The sequence below is a fragment of the Beauveria bassiana genome (genome assembly GCF_000280675.1).
Source record: "Beauveria bassiana ARSEF 2860 unplaced genomic scaffold BBA_S00008, whole genome shotgun sequence".
NCBI classification, from domain to species: domain Eukaryota; kingdom Fungi; phylum Ascomycota; class Sordariomycetes; order Hypocreales; family Cordycipitaceae; genus Beauveria; species Beauveria bassiana.
Window position 1 is genome coordinate 645332 of NW_007930843.1, and position 15055 is coordinate 660386.

The 15055-nt window shown below is 54.2% G+C and overlaps 6 protein-coding genes across 6 annotated transcripts; 4 read left to right on the forward strand and 2 right to left on the reverse strand.

Annotated features, from left to right (window-relative positions):
* Positions 1-22: 22 nt before the first annotated feature.
* BBA_03837 (Lactonase, 7-bladed beta propeller) lies at positions 23-1129 on the forward strand (the record flags this gene model as incomplete). Its single annotated transcript, XM_008598934.1, has 1 exon — positions 23-1129. One exon carries the CDS (start codon positions 23-25, stop codon positions 1127-1129), a length of 1107 nt encoding a protein of 368 aa, XP_008597156.1.
* A 614-nt stretch (positions 1130-1743) lies between these two features.
* BBA_03838 (MFS transporter) lies at positions 1744-3346 on the forward strand (the record flags this gene model as incomplete). Its single annotated transcript, XM_008598935.1, has 4 exons — positions 1744-2035; positions 2100-2232; positions 2341-2739; positions 2806-3346. The coding sequence occupies 4 exons, from the start codon at positions 1744-1746 to the stop codon at positions 3344-3346; spliced, it is 1365 nt and encodes a 454-aa protein (XP_008597157.1).
* A 169-nt stretch (positions 3347-3515) lies between these two features.
* Positions 3516-5190, reverse strand: BBA_03839 (FAD-dependent oxygenase; the record flags this gene model as incomplete). The annotated part of the gene is made up of 3 exons (XM_008598936.1): positions 3516-4558; positions 4621-4837; positions 4918-5190. 3 exons carry the CDS (start codon positions 5188-5190, stop codon positions 3516-3518), a joined length of 1533 nt encoding a protein of 510 aa, XP_008597158.1.
* A 2563-nt stretch (positions 5191-7753) lies between these two features.
* Positions 7754-8146, forward strand: BBA_03840 (uncharacterized protein; the record flags this gene model as incomplete). The annotated part of the gene is made up of 1 exon (XM_008598937.1): positions 7754-8146. The coding sequence occupies one exon, from the start codon at positions 7754-7756 to the stop codon at positions 8144-8146; it is 393 nt and encodes a 130-aa protein (XP_008597159.1).
* A 1683-nt stretch (positions 8147-9829) lies between these two features.
* Positions 9830-11108, forward strand: BBA_03841 (NADP-dependent glycerol dehydrogenase; the record flags this gene model as incomplete). Its single annotated transcript, XM_008598938.1, has 4 exons — positions 9830-10156; positions 10252-10366; positions 10425-10489; positions 10626-11108. The coding sequence occupies 4 exons, from the start codon at positions 9830-9832 to the stop codon at positions 11106-11108; spliced, it is 990 nt and encodes a 329-aa protein (XP_008597160.1).
* A 296-nt stretch (positions 11109-11404) lies between these two features.
* BBA_03842 (SNF2 superfamily RAD5 protein) lies at positions 11405-14761 on the reverse strand (the record flags this gene model as incomplete). Its single annotated transcript, XM_008598939.1, has 1 exon — positions 11405-14761. One exon carries the CDS (start codon positions 14759-14761, stop codon positions 11405-11407), a length of 3357 nt encoding a protein of 1118 aa, XP_008597161.1.
* Positions 14762-15055: the final 294 nt, after the last annotated feature.

A 15055-nucleotide genomic window follows, 5' to 3' on the forward strand; every position in this document is an offset into this window, starting at 1 on the left:
AAAACTAGTATAACTGGACATGATGGCAATGCTGCTTATAGCCCGCCCTGGCCACGTGTACCTGGCCACCTACGACGCTGTCACCAACAAATTCGCCATCATCCACGATCTCGCCATTCCCGGCTGCCCCTCATGGCTCGCCGTGGACCGCGCCCGCTCCCTCGTGTACATTGTCGACGAAGACAGCCATAATTTCCACCGCTTTCATTTGGACCCTTCTTCCGACACACCCTTTTCGCAAAAATTGACGGTCGATACCGCGTGCCCAGGCGCAGTGTACCTTGCCTTTTCCCAGGACAAGCAGCGTTTGCTGGGCGCTGCGTTTGCGGGCGGCGCCGTCGACGTCTGGGATGTCTCTGACGGGGTGACGTTGGAAAAAGCCATCGTTTCCGATGAAAAGCCTGGTCCTGTAGCGCATATTCAGGATGCGCCACACCCGCATCAGGTGCTTCTGGATCCGACAGGACGCTTCTACGTTGTGCCAGACCTCGGCACGGATGAGATTCTCGTCGTCGACTCCAAGGACGATGCTTTTACAATATCGAGTCGCGTCACTGTTGAGCCGCCCGGTAGTGGTCCCCGCCATGGTGCGTTTTATCCAGTCGGTGCCTCGCCCGCGACGCATTACATTCTGCTCTGCGAGCTCGTCAATGCCGTCGTCGTATACGCGCTGCACTACACAGACTCCACACTCGAGTTCACACGAGTATCAGAGACGTGCTCCTTTGGTTCTGGGGGCCCGTCAGTCGCCACAGCACGGGCGGGCCACCTGGATCTGCTCCGGGACAACAAGCACCTCTACGTGACCAACCGCCTCACAGGACGGGCTTCCGACAGCATCGCCCACCTACGCGTCCACACTGACGGCGCGCATCCCCGTCTCGAATTCGTGCAGGATGTGCCGACATGTGGCCTACTTCCGCGTATGTTTTGCGTCTTGGATGCGGGACGAGGCAATGTAATGGTGGCGAATGAAGAGTCCGAGTTTGGGTTGGTGCTTTTTGAGCGGGCGTTGGACGGGGGCATCAAGGAGCCGCCCAAGCTGCGGGTGGAAATGTCGGAATTTATGGACGAGGCAGAGATGAAGGCAAAGCCAGGAAACGGACCGAAATTCATCATGGAGCTGTAATCAATCAAGTTCTTGGAGTCTTTTGCGTGAACAACAGGAATATATTTCAACTTGGCTAACTGGTCTGTAAAAGTTGAAACGATGCGTGCTGAATAGTTATTTCTTCTGGCAACAGGAAGGGTGCCAAATGGATAAAAGTGGTCCTATCGCGCCGTGTACCCGTAATGCAGGGGTCGTTTGTGCACTTCGGTTCAATAGCTCCGCTGCCACCTGGCGCTAGCCCAAAATGGCTTGGCGTAGCCTTCCCCGGCCTGTACCAAGGTTGCAAGGGTTGTGATGTTATATTAAGTACGGAGTAGGTAGCCAAAAATGCTTTGTTCAAGGCTCGCCGTTTTGTCGAAGACACCTTTGCCGTACAGTAGTAGCACTGCTCTCGCACAAAACAAACCGCCCTGGTATAGTCCAGAGAACCGGCAAAAGACGCCTCTTGTTCACGCCCGAAAATGCCCTCGATCGATGCAGCTCATGCCGAGAGCGAGCCCCTCTTACATGAACGGCTGGAGCGCACAGACCAAATTGCACCAACGGAAGAGGTGACCGACGATGACGACGACCGAACGACGGCGCAGAGGCTCAGGCTTTTATTTCCATGTTTGCTTCTGTTATTGTGCATCATGGTTGGAAACGGCATGACTGACACCCCGTTGAATGAAATAAGCGAGGCCATTATTTGCAGAAACATCTTTGGCCAAGTCCCAGATCCAGCGTCCGATCCGCGCTGCAAGGATAGTCAGGTCCAGGCCGAGCTGGCCCTGATTAGCGGCTGGGAGCTCACCTTTGGCCTCATCCCGAGTCTTGTCGTCGGCGTGCCTTTTGGCCTGGCCGCTGACAAGTACGGACGCAGAGCAGTCATCCTGCTGACTAGCGTTGGCGTTGTTCTTTCCACGCTCTTGACCATTGTCATTTGTGAGTACCAGAATAAACCCGCTCCGGTCACAGTTGATGGCGCATTTTACTCAGCGCGTCTTAGGCCGGTATCCGGAAACGTTTTCTCTCAGATTGAGGTGGCTCGCGCCGATACTCATGCTCATTGGTGGCGGCATGTTGACACTCTCTGCCATGTCCTATACCGTCATCGCAGATATTTCGACAAAAGCATACAGGTACTGCCATCTTTATACATACATACTTTACGCTTTTCCCGACGGCCCTCCCACACGCCTCTACGCGAAGCCGAACACGGTTGCATGCCTTCACTAACTAACCCGCAGGTCTACCGCCTTTTTGTGGATGGCCACAACAGTAACTGCCTGTAGCCTTGTGGCGAGTCCCTTGACCTATTTCATGATGAATGAAATGGGTGCCTGGTTCACTCTCATCTTTGGGTTTGCGTTGATGACTCTGGCCATACCAATTGCTGCGTTCGTTCCAGAGACCAGACCCGCTGCAGTTGTTCGACGGGCAGAGACAGCTTGCAAGATTGCCGAGACGAATTCTCGCATCGATAACCATAGTCCACGCTGGATTTCCCGGTCCTATGTTCGCTCTACATGGCAGCATCTGTCTCTCATCAACCGCACGCTGTTTGCTGGAAACCCCACAGTTGGACTGCTCATATCTAGCACAATATTCATCACTGTAGGCAAGAGTGTAGTCATCATGCTGCTACAGTATGTGGCCAAGAGATTCGAGTGGTCTTGGTCCAAGGTGAGCAACCACACTGCATAGCTGCCTAGGTTTTGCACTGCTTCGACGGCTAACCTTGGTATTTGTTCCCAGGCCGGTCTCCTCATCGGGGTAAAGCAAGCCACTAGCCTCACCCTTACAGCCCTTGCGCTGCCCGCACTGAGCCAGTTCCTGTTAAGGATTGGCATGGCGCCCCTCGTCAAGGACTGGTGGATCGTGCGGGTGAGTGCCGTGATTAGTGTCGTCGGCTCACTTGCAATGGGATTGGCGCAGACAGTACAGCTCTTCATTGGCGCCATGATGTTTGCAGAATGTGGCATCGGCTTACAGGCTGCGCTGCGCGGTCTTGTGACGGAGCTCATCGACGAGACACATATTGCGCTAGTCATGACGGTGCTCAGCCTGTTCATGACGATTAGCGAGATGGTGGCTGGGCCTCTGATGGCGCAAATGTTCAAGGTGGGCATGGACTGGGGAGGGGTTTGGGTTGGTATGCCTTATCTTGCCTCTGCGGCAATGCTATCAGTAGGCGCGGTTTTGGTCATGATTCCACCAATTGTTCGGCATGTGGCAACTTCACCGGCCGTTTAGGTGGGAGAACAAAATGCTGCCCCAGAAGCTTGTGAAGGTGATTTCCGTTGAGAGCACAAGCAAGAATAGTTGGTCATGATCTATTCTTCAACACATTAGATACGCTTCTCAGTCATACTTTATTGATACATATGTCGTATATTCATGCAAGTCATTCATAACGTACAACTCAAACAACGGGATTATAAAAGTTGAAGCGCCCATGCGGGTCATACTTTTCCTTGAGCCGCGCCAGCTTCTCGCGACGCCACGCCTCGGCGCCGTACATTTCCTCCTTTGCATCGCGAAACGCATAATTCACATACGTGTGCCGCGTCTCGCGCCGCGACGCATTATGCAGCGTGTCTCGCAGCGCCTCGCCCAGCACCACCGCCTTGCGCGCCGCGTCCTCGTCGCCTGGCGGAAAGTTGATGAGCGGCGCCACGAGGATGCTGTCGCCGCGAAACGCAAACGCGCTGTCCTCTGCTGCTGCAGCGCGCGCGCGCAAGCCCTGCACGGGGTAGTTTTCCCACAGAAACATGGACTGCGCAAAGGCGGGCGTCTCGCGCAGCGCCGCGGCAAACTGGTCGTAGACGCGCTGCACCGCGCCGACGTCGTATGCCTCGAGGTACAGCGGGAAGCGCAGGTTGGCGGCACCGAGCTTCTGGCACGGCGCGTCGGCGGCTGAAATCATGGTCCACGCCGCGAGGTCGCGGTACGTGCCCGGCCGGTCCTCGACGCTCAGGGGGCCGAGCGCCCGGAGCGCGGCCGCGTGGCGGGCGTCGACGGCCTGCACGCCTTCCTGCAAGAGGTAAACGACGACGACGGGATTTTCAGCGTCGAGCTCGGGGATTCGCAAAAAGTACGACCAGACCACAACGTCGACGTCTTGCGCGTCGTTCTTAAAGATGGTATCGTGGAGCGTCTGAAAGACCTGCTCGACCCTGTCGCCGGAGAAGATCATGGTGACGCGCGCCCAGTCGCGGTGCACAATGTCATGTACGCGCAGCGTGACGGACGTGACAATGGCAAAGTTGTGTCCGGCGCCGCGTAGAGCCCACCACAGGTCCGGGGCCGAGTGCGCGTCGACGGCGGTGCGCGCGGAGCCGTCGGCGAGCACCACGTCCATGGAGACGAACTGGTCGGCGATGAGCCCGTGGCGGCCCTGCAGCCAGCCGTGACCGCCGCCCAGGCCGGGCCCGACCAGGCTGACGCACTCGCAGGTGCCGGTGACTACGGTAGGGGACCCCCCCAGCTGTTAGCACGCCCGGAGTGGTGGGAGGGGGCCGTCGTACCCGTCTGCTTGCCGGCTTCCCACAGGGCGTCAATGACCGTCTTGGAGAGAGCGCCGCCGCCCACCTTGGCCGTCTGGCCGTCTGCGGACAGCTCGACGCTGTCAAGGGTGCTCATTGCGATTCCGATGCCGCCCCGGAGCTTACCGAGCGTGCTGGTCGCGCCATGCTGGCCGCCAATGGCCAAAAACGGCTTGCCGTGCTCGTTTGCGTATTGAACCTGAGAGTCGGTTTGATCCAGTCAAAAAATGTTCTTTCTGTGACAAAAATTGTTTTTGTTCATCCTGGGAAGCCGCCCACCGTTGCCGCAACGTCCGACGCCACGCCGGGAATGACGACGATGCCGGGCCTCGGCTCGCCAAAGGCGCTCCATCGTTGCGAAGCCTGGAAGAAGCCCTGGTCGCTGGGCAAGAGGACCTGCGAGGTGGGCGAAAGTCGCCGCGCCAGGTCCCGCACCTCGTCGAGGATGACGGCGCGGGGGCAGAAGCGCTGGCCAAGGGCGCTCTGGGCGATGAGGGGGAAGCGACATGCGCTGGTCGCGGCGGCGGCGATGATGGTGGGTAGTATTTCCATGGCGATCGGTTTGTCAAGTCTTACTCAATGAACAGGGTAGCGCAAAAAAGCTGGTCGACAAGCTCGACTTTCAATGCTGTGCAAGGGTCAGTAAATGGCCCTCGAGAAAAGTCGCCTGATCGAAGTAAATAGAGGCGGAGGGACCTTTTGCAGGTGGATATGATCTGCAGGATGCGGTGCTGCTGATTGGCCTCGTACAAGGAGATTTAATTCATCATGTATTCAATTCTTCGAATTCATTTCTTATGAAACTAACCTTTACAACTAGCTGTCTGGATGCAGTTAGGACCTTCTCTGCCGTGTTCGGCCCGGATAGCCCATAGGGACTTTGCACAATACCACAAACGCTTCAGCCACTTTGGCCGAACATGATTGTCTTGAAATCGCTGAAGCACTGAGCAATCATGTACGTCTTCTTCTTTGGGAGCATCTTGCCGAGTAAAGGAGGTTTCCCAATAATTGGAGTATTTGATACGAAGATGGTTATTGCTTGGTGATGTTGCAACAAGATGGTCTTTTTTGCTACCCAGTTCGAGCACAGCTGGCAATCGCACCCCCCCCACCCCCTGCCAGCAAGCCACCTGCATCCCATACACACGTCGATAGGACCGCCGGAGATTATACCTTACTGGTTACCAATCAGTGACAAGCATGAACTTGCAGCGTCAAGTCGAGGCGGGAACCTGTGGCACGGTGTGGTGGCAAGTAGTTGCTGCCTGAACGGTTGCATGGGCGCGGGGCGGTACTCGTGCTGCGTCTGTATGCAAGGACGTTGGCCGACGGTTTCCCGACGGTGTGACTGAGGGGGAGTGAGCATGTTTTATCTCCTCTGTTTGCTCCTTTGGTATGTAGTTGTTGCATCCGTGTGGGAAGCGCTCCGGACCTGATCGGCAGTGCGTACACACGGACCGCAGCACATCGGCTGCCACTGTGAACTGCGGAAGCACTCCGTAAAGTATAAGGTGTCTTTGAAATCTGCCGAGCTCGCTTTCTTACTTTTTTTTTCTTTTTTTTTCTTTTTTTTGCTTTTGGTATACGATAAAGAATTACACCAAAGTCCCACCTCTTTTACTTGGCATGCGATGGCAGGGCACCATGGTACAAGTACCCTGAACCGCCCTCCGAATTGGCAATTGTACACTTTTTTGGAGAAAACATCCGATGATACTTGAAACAAATTGACGTTAGAGTGGATTTATAGCCCACACTGACAGATTCTTGACCATCAAGAGAGACAGCAAAATGTCGGTGTCGTTGCCACTTCTTGTACCATGTACGCCGCAAGCGACTGTGTACATGCGCACGAAAGCATGATGTACACACTCTGAGATTGATCATGAGAGAGCGCCTTTTGAAGACTTTCCAAGTCCTCTACATTTGTTTGACAGTTTCTGTACGCATCTACCGCGGCTACTGCAGCATCTTTTAGCTCGTACGGAAAAGTCGGCCGGTTGGGCGTCGTTTAGTCGTCGGGCGTTGCTGAGTTGTCCTTGTCCTGCCTGCATGCAGCCCGATGCCCCCGCAAACGGGCCATCCCTCGCGTACCCCGTTTCCCAGCTCCCGAGGGACTGATTCTGGGCGCTTTCCGCATTGGACAAGAAAAGGAAAAAAAAGAAGAAAAAACTGCCGGCAGAATTTGCTGAGGCCGAAATCGCTCGGGCATCTAGTTAACCCCCCAAGGTTCGCTCGTGGCAGGATCACATGCTGCCTACAACTTGTGGCGAGCAGATGTAAGTGAGTTGGAAAGCACAAGACAGTGAATGACTGGGTGAAATGGCGCCACAACAGTATAATAAATGGCATCAAAGAAAAAAAAAAAGAAAAAAGAAAATCCATGTGTGACCTTGATAGGGAGCTTTATAGCCCCATAATCTTGATGAAAAGCTACACAAACTTGTGCCTCGAGCGAGGCCCGGCTTCAGTCATATGCAAAAAGTCACCTCATCACTAGTTAGCATGTCGTGGGATCATGACACGCAGCATTCTACATGCCAGCTTTGTCGCCCTTTCAACTCAAACTAATCACTGCATATGCAATGGCCACCGAATTCGTGTGCTCGTCTAGACCAGCTTTTGTAGCACGCACCACCACCTACCTGTTCGAACGGGGACCCCCAGCCATTCGCTCATGCGGGCTGCCGCACTTTTCTTTGCTCCCCCCCGCCACGTTCCCAACGTGCCGGGGGCACTGTGATGCACGCTCTTTACACCTCCGCGAAAATGATGCCCGGGGTCAAGGGTTTCGTTGGGTAGATATAATGTCCGCGCCGTCCGACAGTGGGCGAGGCCCAACTCGCCCCCCCCCCTTACCGTTCTTGCCGGGGGGAAAAGGCAAAAGCAAAAGCCTGGCCATGGACGATTGTGCTTTACCTTGCATAAATTTCCCTTTTTAGTATCCGGTCTGGATAACTTGCATTCCACCTCCCTTCTTTTTCCACGCCAAACCTCAACCCGCGCAGAGAGGCAAGACAGTCCCGCCGCTTGCCGTCGCCCGCTCTCGAGCACATCACCTTCTTTCTCACTCAACGGCTAGGGACAAGGTGTAAAAAAAGCGCGGAAGTGCATGTATATCCCGCGCGGCTTGAGCGAGGCGGACGAGTCGTCGCCGCGGGCGGTCGAGGCTGTCGGCGGCGGCGGCGGCATCGTCGTCGTCGCCGCGGGACTCGATAAACGACAATTCTCAGACGACCCTCTCCAAAACACAAACACGAGCATCGGCGTCATTGTCGGCGTGGTGCTCGCCGTGTTTCTCGCCGGCGTGTTTGCGTTTCTCTGGGTGTATCGCGACGCGGTCCGGTGCTCGGGGGGCGGCCGTAAGCGGCGCCGCTCGAGCAGCAGCAAGAGCACAAAGAGCTCAAAGAGCAGCAAGGCCGCGTCGGACCATGACGGCGAGGCAGAGCCAGCGCCAGAGGCACCGGCCGCAGGTGCTCCCGCCGCCGGAGAGGCACCGGCCTAAAACTTGTTTGCGCCGGAAGCGGCGTGAAACTGGATTTGATGATATATGCAAAGGGAGGAACGGACACACGGCTCACAATGGCCATTTTCATGAATGACGACGAATGATGGACTTTTGCGACAGCGAGCTTGATTCATGCCAAAGCTTTAGTCTTTTCGCTTCTTGTGTACAAGAATTTTCTCTGCTTCGTGTAGTATACGCTTTGTTCGGAATTTGGCTCTCTGGGGAGCCTCTTTTATTACCGCTTTCCATGCTTTTGATTATTCGGAAGAAGCGGGCGCGACAATTTGGGTTTTTCAACAGTTTTGAATTTGAACGTTACCGCCAGAGAGGAGTCTGTCAGGACGCCTCGGCGGGCATGATCCTTTCGGGGGAATACAACCAAGTTTTTTCTCGACTTTCACTGCTGTGAACTTGGCGGGCGCCGCATAAATCGAGTTTCTCGTATGCAACGTGTGATGAAGCGATGAGTACGCCCGCATTCTTCATCATCATCATCATCATCATCAACCCGCTCATTTAATGTGAAAAAGGCCCAATCTCTTCGCCGCGATCCACATTGTGCAAGACACGTTGACAGCACGCCATGCTTTGGGCTTCTCCGACCCGAGGCGGCCTACGCTACTGACTCGCGTCTCGGATCGACAAAGCTGATCAAGCTAAATCGTCCCAACAACGATGGAGAGAAGGCCGCGCCTTGCCAAATTGCCATTCTGCGTGAGCGCAACGCTCGGTGTGACTCAAAACGGCTAAAATCCGCCTGTGGTAGAGCCCTTTTTCGGCGTTAAGAATTGAGTTGATTTGGGCAGTTGAGTGGGATTGTGGATATTCTCAGTTCCTTCTCTGCCAAGGTGTGTTCGTCACCCCCACGATACCATTGTGGAACAGAGAACTCACGGGCGGGGGTGCTTGTCGATGTGCTCTATTTCCAAGTTATGCATCGAGATTCAATAGTCATAGTATGGCTGAGAATGTAATGACGCTTTACATCCAAGACTGGTTGTTGAAATTCCTAATCTTAGACTAACAGATGAATTTTGTTTCTTACATGGAAGGACAGCGAAAGAGACGGCGCAACTACTTTGTGTTGATCTCCGCTGGACAAGTATAGTCAACTATTACATGTTGCTCTAGCGTGGGCAACAGCACTGCAAATACGCGACGTATAAATCCTCAACTCACACTATGTGGCGCACAAGAACCCTGACGAATGGCTAAATACCCTACCCTACCCGCACCAATAATAAGACACTAACCGTCTGCTAGCGGAAATTCGGCTTCTCAGACAGCAGAACAAGATAGAATGCAATGCGGATCAAACCCCGTCCGGCCATTATTAATGCAGCAATCAGAACCGTCCATAAACTGGAGACAAGACCCTCTCAGTTACCACCAAAGGGGGAAACTACTTTGCATTTGGCCTATGCAATTGGCCTATGCAATTGGCCTACGCAATTGGCCTATACATTGTGCAATGGTAGCCCCGTGTCGTCATTCCTTGCCCCTCCCCCACCATAGAGCTACCAAACAATCAGGTGGTTGAAACAAGTTTAAAAAGCCTCGCGATTCCCTTTTTCTTCACTGCTTGCCCGTTCTTTTGTTCTCTCTGAAATATCTTAATTCTCTTCCATCTCGCCAACTCTCCGACAACCACTTTCAACTCCTCCCCACCCTCGAATAACAATGTCTTCCGGCCGCACCGTCACCCTCAACACCGGCGCCAAAATCCCCGGCCTCGGCTACGGCACCTGGCAGGCCGCCCCCGGCGAAGTCGGCGCCGGCGTCTACGAGGCCCTCAAGGCCGGCTACCGCCACCTCGACCTGGCCAAGGTCTACGGCAACCAGCGCGAAGTCGGCGAGGGCATCAAGCGCGCGCTGGCCGACGTCCCCGGCCTCAAGCGCGAGGACATCTTCATCACCTCCAAGCTGTGGAATGACAGCCACCAGCCCGAAAACGTGGCCGCTGCCCTCGATGACACACTGCAGGAGCTCGGCCTCGACTATCTCGATGTATGTTTTCCAAAATTTTGTGATTGCTGCGGGTTCCAATTGGGACGCGCGAGGGGGCGAATTGGAACTCAAAAAGATGCTGACGAGGTCCCTAGCTCTACCTCATTCACTGGCCCGTCGCTTTTGCCCACGGCTCCGGGCTCTTCCCCAAGGACGCCAGCGGCGCCGTTCAGCTGGACAAGAAAACCTCCATCACTCAGACCTGGAAGGGTAACAAACACTAAACCAATCATCCGCTCTCTTGTAACATTGTGCTGACAGATTGTAGCCGTGACCGAGCTTCCCAAGAGCAAGACCCGCGCCGTCGGTGTCTCCAACTTTACCATTAAACACGTATGGCCTCTTTCCTCCTCCTCCTCCTCCTCCTCCTCCTCCTCCTCCTCTTCCTCTTCCTCCTCCTCTTCTTCTTCACCCCCCCGCGCAATACGCAAATACCCGCTCCATTTGCTAACAACCTCCCCCTTTTCAGCTCGAGACCGTCATCAAGGCCACCGGCGTCACTCCCGCCGTCAACCAAGTCGAGCGCCACCCGCGCCTCCTCGACGAAGCCCTCGTCAAATACTGCGCCGACAAGCACATTGTTTTGACCGCCTACTCCGCCTTTGGCAACAACACCATTGGCGCGCCGCTTCTCATTGCCCACGACGAGGTCAAGGCCGTCGCCGAGCGCCTCACCGCCGCCAAGGGCCGCACCGTCACCCCGGCCCACGTCCTGCTCGCCTGGGCCCAGGTCGGCGGCCACACCGTCATCCCCAAGTCGGTCACGCCCGCGCGCATCCGCGAGAATTTCCAGGAAGTCGACCTCGATCAGGAGGACATTGATCGCCTCAACAAGATTGGCAAGGACGACAAGCACCGCTTCAACATTCCCTACACGTATAACCCGAGCTGGAATGTCAACATTTTTGGCGATGACCGCGAAAAGGCGGCCACTACCGAGGTTGTCCTGTAAATGGCTAGAGAGAGGGATAGAAAATTTAAAGAAATAGATGCAACAGAAATAGAAATAATAGAAGAATTTCTGCAACAAGTTTCAACTCTAGTTAGTTATTGGGAATCGTGCGACGACGTATGCCAATTGGCTCACGCGCAACGGGAACTGGTAGCAAATGTGCCATCGTATCATGTATTCGATATAGATTATCGTCTTAACTCCGTCATGACTACCAAACAAATACGCCGCAAAATGCCAGGACGCCTCTCCCATGCAAACGCAAATATCCCTGCAGCCTTTTTTTTTTTTTTTTTTTAGCTAAGCAGTTCTTTCATGTCCTCGATGCGCTGCACTCTCTTCTCCTCATCGCTCATCATGCCCAGCGACGTCGCAATAAACTTTTTGCGTTCCTGAATCTTTAGCATTCGCTCCTCTACGCTCTCCTTTACAATAAAGCGCTTGACCTGCACCTCGTCCTCCTGCCCCAGGCGGTGCACGCGATCAATGGCTTGCGCTTCCACCGCAAAGCTCCACCAAGGGTCCATCATGAAGACGCGTCCTGCGCTCGTCAGGTTGAGCCCGACGCCGCCCGCCCGTAGGCTGATGAGCAGCACCATGAAGCCTGGCTTGTCGGTAAACTGGTTGAGGACGGCAGCGCGTGCTTTCTGCGCCATGCTGCCATCGAGACGCAGGAATTTAATGTTGGCGCGTGTGAGGGCCGGCTCAATCAGACTCAGAAACGAGGTAAACTGAGAAAAGACGACTGATTTCATATTTGGGCAGTCTTTGCGCACGGCGCGTAGTTGGCTGATGAGAGCAGCCACCTTGGATGAGGAAGACGACATACCGAGGCGCTGGAGACTGATGCGTGGCTTGCCCGTAGACAGGTCTATTTCGTCATCGTGTCTGACAACTTCAAAGAGGTCCCGGAAGTTGAGCGGCGCGCGGCAGCTGAAGCACTTCGGAACCACGCCGCGGTCAGTCTCGTGCTTCATAAACTCCACGAGGCACTTTTTGCACGCAGAGTGCCAGCAGCCCGTCACTGTCTGGTCGTTCATGGGCTGTTCAAAGCAAAAAGGGCATTCCTTCTCCGACTCGTCGCGGATCTCGCTCAGTGCATTGACGCCATATGCTTGATTGTCTTTGGAAGCCTCCTCTATGTCGGCGGTAAAGTGCTGGATCAAATTTTCCAAATCCATATCGTCGGCAAACCCAGTGTTGGCATCTGCTGCTGCGCCAGCTTCTTCCTCGTCCGCCACAATGTCTTTGTTTCGCACAAGAATCGGATGGCAGCAGGATTGCCGCAGGCGTAGAATTTGGGCAAAAATGGTCGTGAAAGCCTTCATCACAGTTCCAGCTTCCACATTTTGGTTGAATGTTCGTTTCGCTCGGTTATAAATGTAGTCGTAGACGTCTCTCTCTGTCTTGGAGAGCTCAACCTCTACCAAATCAACCTGTTTAGGCGGCAGCGGTACCAATGGTTGCCCGTCTGGCGTCTTCATATCTTTCGTGCGGCGCATCACCAGCGGCTCCAGCACCGTCTGCACGACGTTAAGCGCCCGAACGAAATCGCCAGACTCAAACGGCACAGTGATGAACGTTTTCCAAAATGAAAAATTGTTCCATGGTTCGACACCGAGGAACCGTACTAGACTGAACAAGTCCTCCAACTTATTCACAATGGGAGTGCCAGTCAGCACCCAACGATGCGTTGCAGAAATCTCATAACACGCCCTGGCTGTTTTTGACGACCGGTTCTTGATGTGGTGCGCTTCGTCTAGTATGATGCGGAAGAAGTTGAGAGAAAATATACCATTATGGAAGGACTTGTCGCCGTTCTTTGCCGTAATAGCGCTGAATTCGGAAAGAATGACTCCGTAGCTCGTGATGACCACGTCCGGTGCCATTGATGCGTTAGAGCCGCTGCAAAGCGCTTGCAGATTATTCGTTTTTTCATTTCCATAATAGAGTTCTATCTTCATGGTGCCTTCTTTTGAAGCCTTTTCAGCTTCACTCTGCCACTGTGACAACAAGGACATTGGAGCCACAACCAGGGTGGTGCACGGGGCGTCAACCATGGTCGAAGAAGAAGAACCAAGACGCTGAAGCTGATTCACCGTTGCGATGCCGCCATTAGCAGCACGAGCTTGGCGAGCAAACTCTGACTTGTGGGAGTGCACAAGACTGAGCATTTGGATTGTTTTGCCGAGACCCATTTCGTCGGCGAGGATACCACCCAGGCAGTGTTGCTCCTGTACAGGAAATTCAAGTGACAAGTCACCAGAATATGGGTTAACATAAAACCTCGTGACGTCGCTAACCACGGGCAAGGCCTTGTCATCATGATCTTTGACAGGCCAGACGTATTCTTCCCAAAGCGGGTGCATAGATGGCTCTCTATTGCTTCGCGCATCCTTTTCTTTGGCTATCATCCAATGCAGGGATTGCTTCTGATAGGGGCGCAGTGTCATGGCAAAAGTATCAGCTGGATCTTGTTCCGGCGTACTAAAATCGAACGACTGCGCTTTTTTGTATAGTGCGTCAAGCTGATCTTGCTCCAGCTCTTTACCCTCTTCAGCATCGTCTGAAGCCGGCGAGTCTGAGTCCTTGATAGCACCAAGCCTTTTCTGGTCCGCTTGCTTTTCCTCGTCCATCTCTGCCGCTTTTAACAGGCCTTGGCGACCGTCGTTGGCGGCCGCGTTGGCAACAGTCGGCTGCAGACCAATTTCCTGAAATAGTTTGACAAGTGCGACCTGCCGCAGACGCAAATTCTTTTCGTCAGTGGTTTCGGCTTGTTCAAAAAACGCCTGAGGACGATCATCGGCAAGCTGGAAGCTGCGGTTGTAGAAGGCGGAGTTGAGCAGGGAGCATTTGAGTTGAAGAAATATCGTGTCGTTTGTCCGTAACCTATCAGGCGCATAAACAACGCTTCCGTCAAACTTGCAGATTTTTTGATCGATAAGTGTCGAGACCCAATTTGCCGTATCTTTCGCGAGCCGACCAATCTCCATACCACTATCGTTCGTGAAGCGCACAATCACGTCGATTCGTCGCGATGCAGCCGTATTGTTTCGCACTGGAGTTACCGGTACGCCGAGCTTTGCCTTGGTTTTCGGGGGTGCAGGAGGTCGAATCTTCTGTCGTTCTATCTTGACAGTGTCGCCGTGCTTCAGGATGTTTGCACCGCTGCGGGTCGCCCAGCCTTCGACACCAAAGGCGCCAATGTAGCGTGCAGTCGGCATACAGCGCGGCGCCGGTGCCGGCGTTCTGCTCGGTTCAGTTGCATTCGGCGTTCGTATCGGCGAGCTCTTGATAGTCAATGGCTTCAGAAACTTTTTGTACGCGCCATCCAAGTACATGTTGACCGCATGTTCCATGCTGTTATTGCTCTGTTCACGGAGGATGGCGACAATGTCCTTCGTCACCTTCTCACCAACAAAGGCTTCGAACGTATCAATATCAAAGGAAACGGCACCTTCGCCAGACGAGCTGGCGGTTGCATGACTGGCATCCGACAAGATGGCATTGTCGGAGCGTGTGGCGTCGCTGCCGTTTTCTGTCTTGACTCTTGAATTGGCGTTCGGACTTGATACCGGGTCTGAAAGCTCATCCGCGTCAGCAAAGAACCGCCGCTTCTTGTTCGGGGGTTCCTGTGAGTTGGCAAAGTCCATGGCGTCGTCGAGCACATTGGGCTCTGCACCTCAAGATGTGAATAGCAAGTTTCGTAGAACCGAATCTTCGCTGGGAGACGCGACGGGTAAAGTGCCTGGCGCGACTTGGCGGCGCTTTTAGGTAACCGCGTTATAGTGGCTTGTGGCGACACTTTAGCGGGGCAAAGCTACCTAACTCGGATCGCTAACAAAATATTTTGAGCTCCGGTGGCGCATCTCAATTTCTTGGAAATGCCATGTTGACGATTGGCCAGCATCATCCGCGACGACGACATCCATAAACCCGTCTCGCAG